The sequence below is a fragment of the Sinohyriopsis cumingii genome, chromosome 5 (assembly GCF_028554795.1).
Source record: "Sinohyriopsis cumingii isolate HCF-2022 chromosome 5, ASM2855479v2, whole genome shotgun sequence".
Classification (NCBI taxonomy): Eukaryota; Metazoa; Mollusca; class Bivalvia; order Unionida; family Unionidae; genus Sinohyriopsis; species Sinohyriopsis cumingii.
The window spans coordinates 94,786,586-94,802,136 of NC_142965.1; the positions used below are offsets into that span (position 1 = coordinate 94,786,586).

General features: G+C 38.2%; 1 protein-coding gene across 1 annotated transcript in view; it reads right to left on the bottom strand.

The window, feature by feature from the left end:
- The window catches only part of LOC149799796 (ATP-binding cassette sub-family C member 5-like), a 141,804-nt gene that overhangs the window by 20,004 nt on the left and 106,249 nt on the right, over positions 1-15,551 (bottom strand). The window contains exons 25-28 of the mRNA XM_089959187.1: positions 8,539-8,725; positions 3,853-3,942; positions 975-1,324; positions 141-219 (exon numbers count right to left, since the gene is read on the bottom strand). Coding sequence (XP_089815313.1) covers positions 141-219; positions 975-1,324; positions 3,853-3,942; positions 8,539-8,725 — 706 coding nt within the window. The remainder of the gene's footprint in view (positions 1-140; positions 220-974; positions 1,325-3,852; positions 3,943-8,538; positions 8,726-15,551) is intronic.

The following is a 15,551-nucleotide window of genomic DNA, read 5'->3' on the forward strand; positions in this document are numbered from 1 at the left end:
TTGAGCCATGTACATATGCCTTAATGTTTTGCATAGGATAATTGAACTTCACATTTTTAATTTGCTAAATTCAGACAATTAAAAGAAATATCAGCACATGGCTTTCTTTCTTGCTAAAAATTATTTTATTTGAAACTTACAGTGTTTTTAACATGGCATCTCTCCAAAGCTTCCCATAATGTATCATCCAAATACTGCTGGAAAGGGTCAAGGTTATACCTGCAAAGTATTAAATAATGATTTTAACATATTATTATTGTACAATGCAGGAAAAATCTGAAATTTAGTTGTCTGGAATGTACAGCTGTCATGAAGTTGATCAAAAGATCAAATTTAAAATTGTTCATTTATAATTTTGATGAAATTCAGAACAAGCAACATAATGTCGACTCACCTAACAATTTGCCCAGTGCAGATTCACAGATGTGAATAATAAACAGTCATAATCTTTAGATAATACTAATATGGCTCATTCCAAAACTTTCAAATTTAATTTATGAGCATTTGATCAAGATAATAAAGCGGTTTTCTTACTTATTTGCAAAATTTCAAGATTACATGTTCTTGATCCAAATACTGTCCAATAGATTTTCTTCATTTTTTCTTTATATTTTCTTGATAGTTTTATCTTTCTATGCTATTTACTAAGAAAGAGTTTGAAAGATGGATTAATGGCTGGGAGGATTGATCAATAGAAATATAACTCATTATTTCTGACTGACAAATAACAAATAAATTAAATGAAAACATCTTGAAATGAAACATTTGTTTCAGTAATAAATGACGAATAAGGAATAATTTCTCTGAACATGACTACCTGAGCATGTCAACAGAAAGATTAAAACTTATGAAAAGTTAAAATAATTAGGACATTGTGCATTGTAGAGAGAGTCAAGCTTTCCAAATAATATCCAAAAGACGACCAGTTAGAATAATCATTGTACAGTCACCACCAAAATCACACTAAAACCTACCTTACAGTTCCCACAAACAAAACAGGGTCCTGAGGAATGATGGACAGTTTAGATCTGAGGTCTTCCAGACCAATTTTGGTTATGTCCACATCATCGATATGTATAGTTCCTTTGTCTGACTCCACAAGTCTGAATAATGCCACCCCAAGTGATGACTTCCCTGAACCAGTCCTTCCCACAATTCCAATTTTTTCTCTGGGTTTTACACTAAAACTGATCCCTTTTAGGGCCAGAGGAAGATTTTCTCTATATCGCATATGATAATTAATAAACTCAATTTTTCCCTCTGAGGGCCAGTCTTTTGGTGGCCGGTTGTCTTTTATAATGGCTGGGGCTTCTGATTCAACTTCCTGAAATAAATAAATAAATTATTAAATAAATATTTACAAAAATAAAAAGTATATAAATAAATACCCAACTCTTCTTTCTGTCTCTCTCACAAAGAAAATAAAAGAACTGATCATAAATTGAAACAATGACTTTGATAGACATAGACAATTTGCAAATATTTTGAATAATTGATGTTAAGGATTGTCTTTCATATTTGTGACCTGCCAAAACATCCAAAATATGTGAGATCAGACTTGTTAAGGCCTATATCTCATATTCCAATGTAATAAAACTAACAGATTACATGACTTTATCTATGAAATACCTTAACTGAATCTTGATGCAAAATATAAATGGAATGCACCTCATAAAAGGTCACATCTGGTTTAAAAATAGTTGAATAATATCATGTGTGAATATGGTAAAGTCATATCATATGTGAATATGGTAAAGTCATATCTTGTGTAAATATGGTAATGTCAAATCTCACCTAAATATCAGTCTAGTCAAATCTTGTGTAAATATCGTAATATTATGTCTTGTTACATAAAGAAGGAAAAGCAAATAATGATGTAATTGTGGTAAAATCATATCTCACATAAATATAAATATATCTCATATAAATATGGTAAAATCATCTGGGGTAAAGGAATCCAATGGCACTTACAAGGGAATGGGGTAGAGGCATCCAATGACACATACAAGGGATTGGGGTAAAGGCATCCAATAATGCTTACAAGGAAATGGGGTTGAGGCATCCATTGACACTTACAAGGGAATGGGGTAGATGCATCCAATGGCAATTACAAGGAAATGGTGTAGAGGCATCCAATGGCAATTACAAGCAAATGAGGGTAGAGGCATCCAGTGACACAAGGAAATGGGTTAGAGTTATCCAATGACAGTTACACGGGAATGGGTTAGAGGCATCCAATGACACTAACAAGGAAATGGGGCAGAGGTATCCAATGACACTACCAAGGAAATGGGGTAGAGGCATCCAATGACACTGACAAGGGAATGGGGTAGAGGCATCCAATGACACTTACAAGGGAATGGGGTAGAGGCATCCAATGGCAATTAAAAGGGAGGGTGGAGGCATCCAATGACACTGACAAGGGAATGGGGTAGAGGCATCCAATGGCAGTTACAAGGAAATGGGGTAGAGGTATCCTATAACACTGTCAAGAGAATGGGGTAGAGGCATCCTAAGTTGTGGCCGAGTGGTCTAAAGCACTCTCCATTACGGATCACTGCCATCTCACTTCTGTCTGTGTGGGTTCGAGTCTAGGATTCGGCCAATGTGGGTATGTGAGAAAGCTTGCCAGTAGCTTCTCGTGGGTCGGTGGTTCTTTCCGGGGTTTTCCCGGGATCTTCCTCCACCATAAATTGCCTATTGTGTGCTGAGAAATGGCGTTAAACCCCACAACAACAACAACAACAGCATCCTAAGTTGCCTATGTTTGTTAAAGGGTGAATTGGTTGCACAATGTCTGAAGATTTATTTATCACTCATAATTGCAATTTGCAACTTTGTTTATTAGTTTAGACATAACTGCACATGGAGGGGAATAAACAATGTGAACAAGTGCACTCAGAGTCAAATAGATAAATGATTGATACATAATTCATTCTAAGAAGAATCATTATTTACTCTTTGGAAAGATATGATGCAACTGATAGACAGAAGAGGGACTAGATTTTCTGTCAGGATTCAAAGCCACTCTTATGAAAATAATTTAGATACTGTGAACTTCATAAAATCCAAAATTTAAATGGGTAATACATCCTGACTGCTACTTGCAGATTCATAGGTTTGTACAGGGTGATTGGGATATCCCAAATGTTGTATTTAGTTTTTACAGGGTAGATGGGATATTCCAATTGTTGTATTTAGTTTTTACAGGGTAGATGGGATATTCCAATTGTTGTATTTAGTTTTTACAGGGTAGATGGGATATTCCAATTGTTGTATTTAGGTTTTACAGAGTAGATGGGATATTCCAATTGTTGTATTTAGTTTTTACAGGGTAGATGGGATATTCCAATCTGATAGATTCCTTTTTACCAGTTACAGTCATCTTTGTTTCAGGGTGAAATGGAATCAAACAGGTTCAAAATTCCTATCCATCCTGCTAAATACATTGTAAGAAATTGTTTGCTCCATGAAACTGTGAGCAGTTTGCATAACATACTAGCAAATTTGCTAATGTATTGCATTTCCTGGATGGTTAAATGTCAAATCTGCAAATGTATCACACTTACTGATTGGCTGAATGTCAAATCTGCAAATGTATCACACTTACTGATTGGCTGAATGTCAAATCTGCAACTGTATCACACTTACTGATTGGCTGAATGTCAAAAAGTTTCTGCAGGTTTCTTTGTTTAGGGATAATAATCTTGCACTTGAAAATTCTAAAACACTAATGGTGGTTTACTGTCTCAAATATCCATTTTGCCAGCTCCATTTATATATCACCAGTGAAACTCCTCAAATATAAGACTATTATCCAAAAGCCTCCATCATTGTGTATATAATACCAACCTTGTTGTAGACCTGAAGTCTTTGCACAGATGTAAACCTGGCTTCTGTCTCTAAAGAGGTCCTAATTGTGTATTGAAATAAACCTGTCATCTGCAAAGAAATACAATTTTTTAAAAATTTTAATAACATTGTCCAGTTATTTTAACAACAATATGCAGCATCAATGTACTATACCACATCTTGAAAGTCACCCCTAACCACTGTTCTGCAAACAAAGAGATGTTCTCAAAATCAGTGTTCTCTCATTATACAAGTCATACAATGTTTATATTATTAGACTGATCCAAAAAGTAAAAATATCAGTTTTGTAACACTGAACAAAGTTCAAAAATATAGTTGTCTATTTATGCAGTATTGTTCCCCAAGTCATAACTTGTTCCAATTATCAACATACGTTAACTCAGCTAAGAAGATTTAAGATGCACATAAATAATGATGGCCACACTGATGAATGCACATAAAGATACACTACAGAACTATGATTAACATTCTCAATTACTGTAATTGCTCAGAAAAAAATGCAATTTTAACAATTACCTAGAGCTGAAGATATCAAGACAGTATAATTTATGGAGTTTATAGTATACCAGGCACTGTTTCAGAATATGAAAGTTTGATTGTAAAAATGTCATAAAATTGGTGTTTTCACATTTGCCTGGTCATCCACAGTACCACACATCTGGTCATAGAGACTCTTGGCGATGCCCTGGGTTAATACAACCTGACTTGTACCAATATAATGAATATTGGAACTATAATAATGACAATATGAAAAATAAATCCATTAAATAAAATATATAAATAAATAGTATAACAATGGTTGATAAGACTCCCATATGAGTATAAACATAGTATTCAACAATGGTTAGTAAAACTCCCACATGAATCAACATGGGTATTCAACAATGGTTGATAAGACTTCCACATGTGTCTACATGTGTATTCAACAATTGTTGATAAGACTCCCACATGAGTCTACATGGGTATTCAACAATGGTTGATAAGACACCCACATGAGTCTACATGGGTATTCAACAATGGTTGATAAGACTTCCACATGTGTCTACATGTGTATTCAACAATTGTTGATAAGACTCCCACATGTGTCTACATGGGTATTCAACAATGGTTGATAAGACACCCACATGAGTCTACATGGGTACTCAACAATGGTTGATAAGACTCCTACATGAGTCTACATGGGTATTCAACAATGGTTGATAAGACACCCACATGAGTCTACATGGGTATTCAACAATGGTTGACAAGACTCCCACATGAGTCTACATGGGTATTCAACAATGGTTGATAAGACTCCCACATAAGTATACCTGTAGTATTCAAGAATGTTTGATAATACATGGACGATGATGACTGGATGTGGATGCATTCCGTCCCATCTGCTGGGGGTGTTCTAGTCACACCCTGTCTCTGCCCATTTTTACTACTACTGTAACTCACTGGAGGGAAAGATTTGGGTGGATTCATATGTTCAACTGATCCAAAGATATGGACTGGTTCAGAGAGGGAATTAAATAAATTCCACCTATACTGCAACAATTACCATAAAACTATTAAGTTTACAATGAAATATTCTAAGATAAAAACATATTCCTTTATTGTACAATTATTCATTAAATAACACAATAACATTTGATTTATACTGCAAACCTACAGATAAACATTGTTATCTACACTATGGTTCCTTCCATCAAGACTACTGTAAAAAAAGTCTGGTCCATTTAGTCAATTATTAAGAATTTGATAAATCTGCAGAAACAAATCAGACTTTGAAACACTCGAGTCTAATCTAGTTCAATTTTATGGAAAAAAAAGGCTATACTACTATGATTCTAACAGATGCATTCCAAACAGCATGCTGGATAGATCATTCAGAAGTAATAAAACTAATTTAAAAAGTCTCAGTACATTGCAGTACAATACTAGCTATCTTCACATATGATAAAGATAATTATTTCCTCAAACATGCAATCAAAAATCTCTGGCCTATTGTCAAACTGAGTCTACCAAAACATGTTCAAGATCAACCAATTTTTTCACAGAGGATTGGTTATAAACTCAGCAACCAATTAATAAGAACTAAGTTTTCTAGAAAACATCCTGGTCTTACTGGAAAAAGTTCCAAAAAAAGTGTTAGATTGCAAAACCATTAATTGCAGTTTCTGCAGTAGAATGGAAAAATCTTTAGAATTGCATCTACAAACCTCAAATATAAATCAAAACTAAGAGGACATTGTACCACATATAATGTCATCTATTTACTCCCGCATTAAATGTTGCAAACAATACGTAGGTGAGACCAAAAGGGAATTCCAAATGGGAATAAAAGATAACTTGAGGGATATCCATAATCATAAAGATTCCCCAGAGTCTAAGAATTTTAACCTATCTGACCACTACATATATTGTGTTAAATGTCAGATAATAGAAATTATCAAATCTGATCCAGAACTCTCCAGTATAACTATTTTTAGGAAAGATAGAGAACCATATTGGATGTACAAATTACATAATCTACAGCCAGTAGGGATTAAAATCTCTATTTAAATGGGAGTCCAGGCATTTTTCACCTAATGGTTGATAATACTCTCACATGAATATACAGGTAGCATTCAATAATGTTAATAATACTCCCACATAAGTATACAGGTAGTATTCAACAATGGTTGCTAATACTCCCACATGAGTATACAGGTAGTATTCAACAATGGTTGATAACACTCCCAAACAAATATACAGATAGTATTTAAACAACAGTTGATAAGACTCTCACATGAGTATAAATTTAGTATTCAATAATGTTAATAATAATCCCATATGAGTATACAGGTAGTATTCAACAATGGTTGCTAATACTCCCACATGAGTATACAGGTAGTATTCAACAATGGTTGATAACACTCCCAAACAAATATACAGATAGTATTTAAACAACAGTTGATAAGACTCTCACATGAGTATAAATTTAGTATTCAATAATGTTAATAATAATCCCACATGAGTATACAGGTAGTATTCAACAATGGTTGCTAATACTCCCACATGAGTATACAGGTAGTATTCAACAATGGTTGATAACACTCCCAAACAAATATACAGATAGTATTAAACAACAGTTGATAAGACTCCCACATGAGTATAAATTTAGTATTCAACAATGTTGATAATAATCCTATATGAGTATACAGGTAGCATTCAAAAATGGTTAAGACTCCCACATGAGTATACAGGTAGTATTCAAAAATGGTTAAGACTCCCACATGAGTATACAGGTAGTATTCAAAAATGGATAAGACTCACACATGAGTATAGATGTAGTATTCAAAAATGGTTAAGACTCCCACATGAATATACAGGTAGCATTCAAAAATGGTTAAGACTCCCACATGAGTATACAGGTAGCATTCAAAAATGGTTGATAATGGGTTAAATATAAACTCTTAATTTGTAAAGCTTCTTTTAAACAGCTTGCTGAGCCTTGCCACACAAGATGGAAGTTATGCTGCAGATATGTGAACTATAAATGCTTCCTTTTATGCAAACCAAAATATTCATATAGTATACATAAAACAAACAAAAATCTTAAACTATATCATTGTAGAGGTAAACCAAGACTTTTCCAGGCATTTCAAGAACTTCATGTCAATGAACTACTACTGCAAAATGAAAAAACACTGAGGGCCTCAGGGATGTGGAACATGCTCAATGAACTCTACCGCATGTTATAAAAGGCAACAAATGGAGATGGCAGCCACAGGGGCTCCATGGTCAGCATGTAGAATAATGAATCCTACCATCATATCAGCCCTAGTTGATTACTAGTATGTCATCAGCCAAGGTACTCAGCTCCAAATGCCTCGACATGAATAACCTATCTGTGTTGCAGTGCCATATAACACAAAACTAATCCAGATCAAATCACAAAGTTATTTCATGTTTTGATCAATAAAGTGTATGCGCAATTTGGATTTCTTAACATAGCTTTAAAAAAAAATCGGTCATCTCGCTACAATGTCTGCAGTGTGGCAGTTTATAGTGATGTCTAGCACTGGGGCATCATACCACAGACATGTAGTATGATGTCCCACCCAGTCACATTATCCTGACACCAGGCCGACCAGTCCTAACACTAACCTCTTAATGCTGAGCGCCAATTGAGGCAGCTGTTAGTACCATTTTTATAAGTCTTTTGTATGACTTGGCCAGGGATCAAACCCACAACCTACCTCATCCGAGGTGGACACTCTAACCACTAGGCCACCGAAGTGGTTAATCAATAAAGTGCTAAATGGACTTGTGTTTTCACTTAAGTTACCATATATACCCATTTATAAGTCAAGTCCAACTGCAAACTGCACAAATCCATATCTGCTGTTGCATAATGTGCCAGCAGATTACAGTCTGTTCAGTATGTAACAATTAATCAGTAGAATAAACAACATTGACCCTGATCTGCTGGCACATTATATGATAGCGGATTCAAGTATATGTTGTTTGCAATTGAATTTGACATATATGGAAGTATATACAGTACATTTGGATGCTTCCTGTTATATGCTTACATATTTTGAGATGTAATAACATGTTACATGTATATAATAAAAAAAATATGAATTTTGTGCAAATTTTAAATTGATTATATCATGTAATATAAAACTGTTATACCTGTATGGCGAAGGCCATGGCAAGTCCAGCCATAGATGGTGTAATATTGTCATATGTCAAAAGAATCAACATCCCTGTGATGCCAATGACAAAAGCACTCATTAGATCCAGCCGGACAGACAGCCAGCGATTGGAGCACCAAAACAAATAGAAGGGAGCTGAATTGATGTCCAACAATCTGTGAAACCTGAAAATTGAGGATCTTAATCTTGTATAAGTGATATTTTTAAGTAAAATTTATTTTGTGAGCTAAATATTTTTTCTCATTTAGGAGCTTTGGTTAGCAAGAAAATAGAAAAAATCTTATGAGTTCTTTAAATTTCATTCATAATAAGGAAGAAATGGTAGCACAGCTGGCAAAGCACTGCACATGTAATCCAAGGGTTGCAGGTTTATTACCTGCCCAGGTAAGCTGCCTCAGGACAAACACAAATTCCCATTTCTTCTGTATAGTATTGATAATAATGTGTTCAGATTGCATTGGTTTATTAAGAAATTCAATTATGCCCTGCTAATGCCATATGATAACCTACTGTGACATGAAGATAGGATGAAACTACCTAAAATGCACTTCATAAACCCTGTTTCACACATTAACATAAAAAATTCCTGACAATCAACCAACACAATGACAAATCAATGAAATCGTGTGCTAAAGTCATAAAGTTAATTTAGGATGAAATGCAATAGGTGCAACTTGCAAGAAAACAAAACATCAATTGCACCGACCAAATTAACCAGATCTAGTCATAATTAATATACTGATTTGTTTTTCTTTATAAAAAGAAAGTACCAAATAATCACAAAAGGTTAAGCATTATTATCAGAAAGTTTACAATTGTTTGATGATAAATAATGCAATTACAGTAAAGTCATGATAACTCAGACATCAATCATTCAAGAACACTGCAATAACAGATTCAGTCCTGATCTAAAACAACCTTGCCTGTAATGTTGGGTTCCTTTTGTCATAAAACTTTGCTCAACATTTACAGCAAGAAAATGTTATTCCAAATAATCTTGCTTGAAATTGTCATAGGCAGCTTTTGTATTGATCCACACAATCTTACTTTAAACTGACATATGCAGCCTTTTGACTAGTCCAGTCTTACTTGAATCTTTTGACTATTCCAGTCTTACTTGAAACTGACATATGCAGCCTTTTGACTATTCTGGTCTTACTTGAAACTGACATATGCAGCCTTTTGACTGATCCAATCTTACTTGAAACTGACACCAAACATTTGTGTCTGCAGAACTTTTTAAATTCAATTCTATTTTGGTTTGAAACTCTGTATATAACATAGTGCAAAATATCTAGGTATCGAAAAGGGGTGAAACAATACATCTGTGCCATGTATTGATATGATTCACGATACACAGCTTGTGATACAATACATATATATACACATATGAATTTGATGGTCTTTCCATCTCTAGAAGGTAGGTGGTGTCAATTTATGCATTTTGACATACTGGTTGTGTATTTCCAATAATCAGATTAAGACAAAGATATAGTTATCATATATTTATATGAAATCCTCATCAATGACAAGAAATCACACATACTTTCAAACAGACTACCTGTTGGATAACAGTGAGTTTTATTCTATGTTTTCGGCCATTTAATGGTGGCTCTATTTAATTCACTTTAGCCACCAGGCCCTTGTTTCGCATGGCATGAACACTTTGAAAACAACTTATTAACTATTTCATGTCTTACATGAACTTGGAAGACATTATGATGTTATCTTCAAAACAGAAGAAATAAAGCAATTTTCACATGAAATGTAAATCTCATCTAGAGCAAATCTGGGCATGGGAATGAGGATGAATACCAACAAAATCTATCACACTGTACTGTCTGCAGATGCAAAAGACTGCTGTGGTCATAGATACATGCATTTGTTAGTGAAGAAGGAAAACTACTGACAACACCCAGTCATATTCTACAATTTTTAAAATCTTTTACACAAGGTGATAAACTTGAGTGGTTTGAAATCGGCCCCTTTCCTGATTCTGTGTTGATTTTATTTATTCCATCATCACCTTCATTCACTGGTTAAATATCTTTGCATAAAAAGAGAAATTCCAAACTTGTTCACCATATACAATATTTAAAGAGAGATGCAGCCAGGATTTTGTCTTAAGGGGGACTTCACCCTTTGTCACCGAAACTAGGGGAAAGTAGAAAAGGAGGGGAAGGGGGAAATGATCATAATTTAATATTTACCTAACACTTCAATATCTGTCTCTCTATCTTTCTCCTTCACTTTTTAAGAGCTCTATTAAAATCATTATCTTTAATAGATGTCACCTCTAGTTGTATAAGTATTAATCTATTATTTAAGGCCCCGAGTGGCCGAGTGGTCTAAAGCGCTCTCTGTTACGGATCACTGCCAACTCACCTCTGTCTGTGTGGGTTCGAGTCCAGGATTTGGCCAATGTGGGTATGTGAGAAAGCTTGCCAGTAGCTTCTTGTGGGTCAGTGGTTCTTCTTGGAGTTTTCCCAGGTTCTTCCTCCATAATGTTACAGGGAAGAATTAAGCATCTTGCAGACCATATGCCATAGTCTGCTTGCGCAGACAGAGGTATTCAAATGAATATCTTTACTTGTTAATTTCATTTTTATCATCCTTATTTATTCAGTTTATCTTAACCCTGATATGGTTATATGGCTTTATGTTTCTCCGAGAATACTTACCCGATCACATTAACGTTAGGATATAAGCCTGCTACCTCTCAAATCCATCCCTACAAAAAGATGAAAATTCGTCTTTTCTGTCTATCTCATATAGACCAAAGGGCAATAACTCTTGTCCCTTACCTCCCCTTGCCACCGCCAGGTGTCACTAGTTTTTTAAGCTGAGCGATATATATTATACAAGGATGCTCGCATAGCGGGGTGGTTGGGAGGGTTTTTAAGTAATGTGATCGGGTAAGTATTCTTGGAGAAACATAATTTACTAAAAATTTGCTTTCTCCTTCAAATACATTCGCCGATCACATTAACGTTAGGAGAAAAGGTAATAGGAGGAGGGAATGCTGAGCATCCTACCTCCACCCCGGGTACCTTCTAGGGAATGATGGCTGGATTCCCCATTTGAACGATAACCCGTTCTCCTAATTTCATCAGCAACACAGCCTAGGGTCCCGTGATATGTGACCCCTATCTACGGTTAAGAAGATAGTTATTGAAATCTTCTCACCTAAGAAATTTCACTGGCGAATCCAGCGAAGCTGATAGGCTGTGCTGATTGTTCTAAATGGGTCTGGTGGTCATCTGGGCTGCCGACACCGGACCTACCAGATTCAAGGCTTGCCTTTGCGAAGCCAAATCTCTGAGATAAAAGCTGAAGGTGGTTGACTCTGCATGCCAGCCAAGAGCTTCTATTATATCTCAGATCGAAACATTGCGTTCGAATGCAAGGCTCGCCACAATTGCTCTAATCTCATGAGCTGTAATCTTCATGAGGCAACTCTGATCTTGTGATACCTCAGAGTATGTTGAGCGTATAACCCACTTCAGCCATGAAGCAAGGGCTTGAGGGGTGATATCCTGTTTACCAGCTTTGACCGGAAGAAAGAGGCGCTTACGTGTGTCCCAACACGCCTCTGTGCATTTTAAATAGTGCTTGAGTGCACGAACAGGATCTTGCATGGCTGTTGCTCTTGACTTATCTAGGGAAGAGAGCAAGCGAATGACGATTCTTTGATTGCCAATGGATGTAACCTATTTTTTTTGGTGGGGGCTATAAAGCCTGGTTGCATCAGGAGGACCACCGAACCATCTGATCTGGACTGAATAAAGTTCGGGTCACTGGAAAGGGCATGTAACTTGCTCACCCTGCATGCTGAAGCTAAGGCTATCAAGAAACATGTTTTGTATGATAGTAGCTTTAACGAAGTGTGGGCTAAAGGTTCAAATTTGTCTGAATTGAGCCATGTTAAAACCCAGGACAGATTCCATTTTGGAAACAGGGTGAGAGATTTTGGTCGATTGAAATCAAAATTGGCTAAAAGATCTAATAGATCTTTGTTATGCCCAATATCACATCTACCATGATGGCGGAATGTGTCTGATATCATGGAGCGGTAGCCTTTGATAGTAATTGGGGCCAACTGTTTCTCCTCGAAAAGCCAGAGAAAAAAGTCGGCCAGTTGAGGGATTGAGACACTCAAAGGGACAATGTTATTGATATGGCACCAGTCCCTGAAAACATGCCACTTTCCCTCGTAAGCCTTCAGAGTGGAGGGCCTTCTTGCTCTTGAGATTCTCTCCACAATCGAAGGTTTAAATTGTTTGTCTTGCAAGGCTGCCCGGACAAGAGACAAGCGTGAAGAAGACGACGATCTGGGCAGGGGTGGAACACCCGTGACCGCGATTGTTTGAAAAGATTTGGGCTGGTTGGAATCTTCCTGGGTAGATCTATCGCTAGATCGAGTAGATCGGTAACCCAGGACTTGTTCCATCTGAGAGGGGCAATCAGAATCATCCGACAGTTCTGACCACTTAACCTCTTGATTATTTTTGGTACCAAAACCGTGGGAGGGTAGGCAAATGCCCACAACCCCTCCCAGCTGATTGACAGAGCGTCCACAGCCCAAGCCTCTGGGTCTGGAACCGGAGAGACAAAGGTGGGCAACTTGCGATTCCACCTTGTTGCAAAAAGATCGATCATCGGACACCCCCAAAGTGTGCAAATCCGAAGAAAGACTGATTGATGGAGTGACCATTCCGTGTGAATGATTTGACCTTTCCTGGATAGAGTGTCGGCCAAGACATTGAGTCTGCCGGGAATGTGTCTGATTTGTACGTTGATGTGGAGGTTGTCACACCAATGTAGAAACTGCCAGATCAGAATGCACAGGTCTGGTGATTTGGTGCCCCTTGTTTGAGGAGGTAAGTCACCACCACAGAGTTGTCTGACATAATGAGGACAGTTTTTCCCTGAGAGTTGATCCTTCCAGAAATGAAAGGCATTGATGACAGCCCTCATTTCTAAAAGGTTGATGTGGAGAGGCCTCTCCCCTGGCTCCCACGTGCCGCTGACTGTAGCAAAGTCCGGCAACAGATGGGCACCCCAACCGTAGGTACTGGCGTCAGTACATACCGTTATCTCCGCTTGGGGCATCTCCAGAGGAATCCCCGTGGACAGCCAACCGGGGCTGTGCCACTGACGCAGGAACGATCGTATCTCGGGCATGATCATTATTGTTTGATTGAGGGGACTTGAAAAGGGGCGCCATTGTGCCATTAACGTCATTTGTAAGGGACGCATAAAAAGACAGAAAAGCGGGATCAAGTCCACCGCCGCATTGAATAATCCGAGGAGTTGCAAGAATTCTCTCGCTGAAATCCACGTCCTGTTGGAAACGGACTCGACGAGTTCGACTATTCGGATTACGTGAGCGCGAGGAAGTTGTACCAGATTCAGATCGGTGAGAAACTCCATACCCAGATGGACAAAACGCTGAGATGGACGGAGATCAGACATTTTCCAGTTCACCAGAAAGCCTAGATGATCTAAAAGTGCTAAAAGATCGTTTCTGCCTTTGAGCAGAATAGAACTTACCATATGTTTCTGGAGGATGTCGTCCAAGTACACTGCCATCCCTGTAGATGAAGTCGAGCAGAACAGGGTGACGACGCAATCCATAACCTTGGTAAAAGCCCAAGGGCTGATGTTGAGGCCAAAGGGTAGGACCTGGAACTGATAAACCACGTCGCGGTAAGTGAATCGGAGAAATTTCCGTGACGCAGGGTGGATAGGGACATGAAAATATGCGTCAGTCATATCTAGACTGACGGCATACTCGTCCTGCCGGATGGAAAGACGGATTGATCTCGCCGTTTCCATCTTGAATTTCGGTGGTAAAATGTATTGGTTGAGGCGACTCAGGTCGATGATCAGCCTCAACTTGCCGTTTGCCTTCTGGATAAGAAACAGCCTGGAATAAAACCCCGGCGATTGCAGTTTTTTCTTCTTTTTTTTCCACAATCTTTACCGCCTGTTTTTCTATGAGTGACCGTATCTCCTGTTGTAGAAAGGTATCCTTCTCCCGATCGGACGGTATGTCCGTAAAGAGGGGAGAGGAGGACAGGGGAGGGGGTTGGATAAATGAAGTCCGAAGCCCCTCCGAAATGACCTGGATCACCCAATTGTTCTGAGGAAAAAGGTGGTCCAGTGGTCCTGAAATTGCAGGAGGCGGCCACCCACAGGTAGGCTGTCCGCGGGTGGTGGGGAGGGTATGTCAACTTTGAGAGTTAGGAGGCTTGAAGATGGAGAAACTTTGTTTCTTACCCCCTCTGTATGGTTGCCTCCTAGCTTGATTGGACTGTTGTCTCCTGGCATTGGGTTGGGATCTATACTGCACATTTGATTGTAAGGATCCCTTGTCCCTGGTCCGCCAATCATCCCTCCGCTGTGGCAGGGGCTGATCTTTTTACTAAACGCCTGCGAGGGTTGAGCGGCGACTTGGAGGGGCAGTTCCTGAGCTGCCTGCTTCCGAACTTCTTCAATTTTTCCTCCAAAGAGTAAAGGCAACCCAAACGGAGTCATCCGTAAAGCCAGAGTATGATGGGGCTTGAGCGACGTGGACCGCAGACATGCGTCACATCGTATCAGGTCTAAGTTGGCAGAAGCAGTCAACGCATTAGCCATGGAATGGTGAGCTGCTCTGTTAATAACTCTAGCAATCCAGGCCGTCGCTTCCCAAGCGTGGTCATTGTCAGATTTTTCCGTGAGTCGGAAAATGGCTAATGAAGCCAAGTCTGACATTGAAGACATAGTGACTACGTTCTGGACTAGCTTTGACGTGGCATGGAACACATTTGTAAAACAGTGGAGCGGACATGTGAACTGCTGCCATATTTTTGTCCAGGGCCGGAAGATCCGTACTGAAGGCGTCTGAATGAGTTTTGTACCAGCGACACGAGAATGTCGCTGGTACTTGGCTTTCTGAAAAGAACGCCTTAGCATTCCCCGGATCACCTATTCGTCCTGATAGAC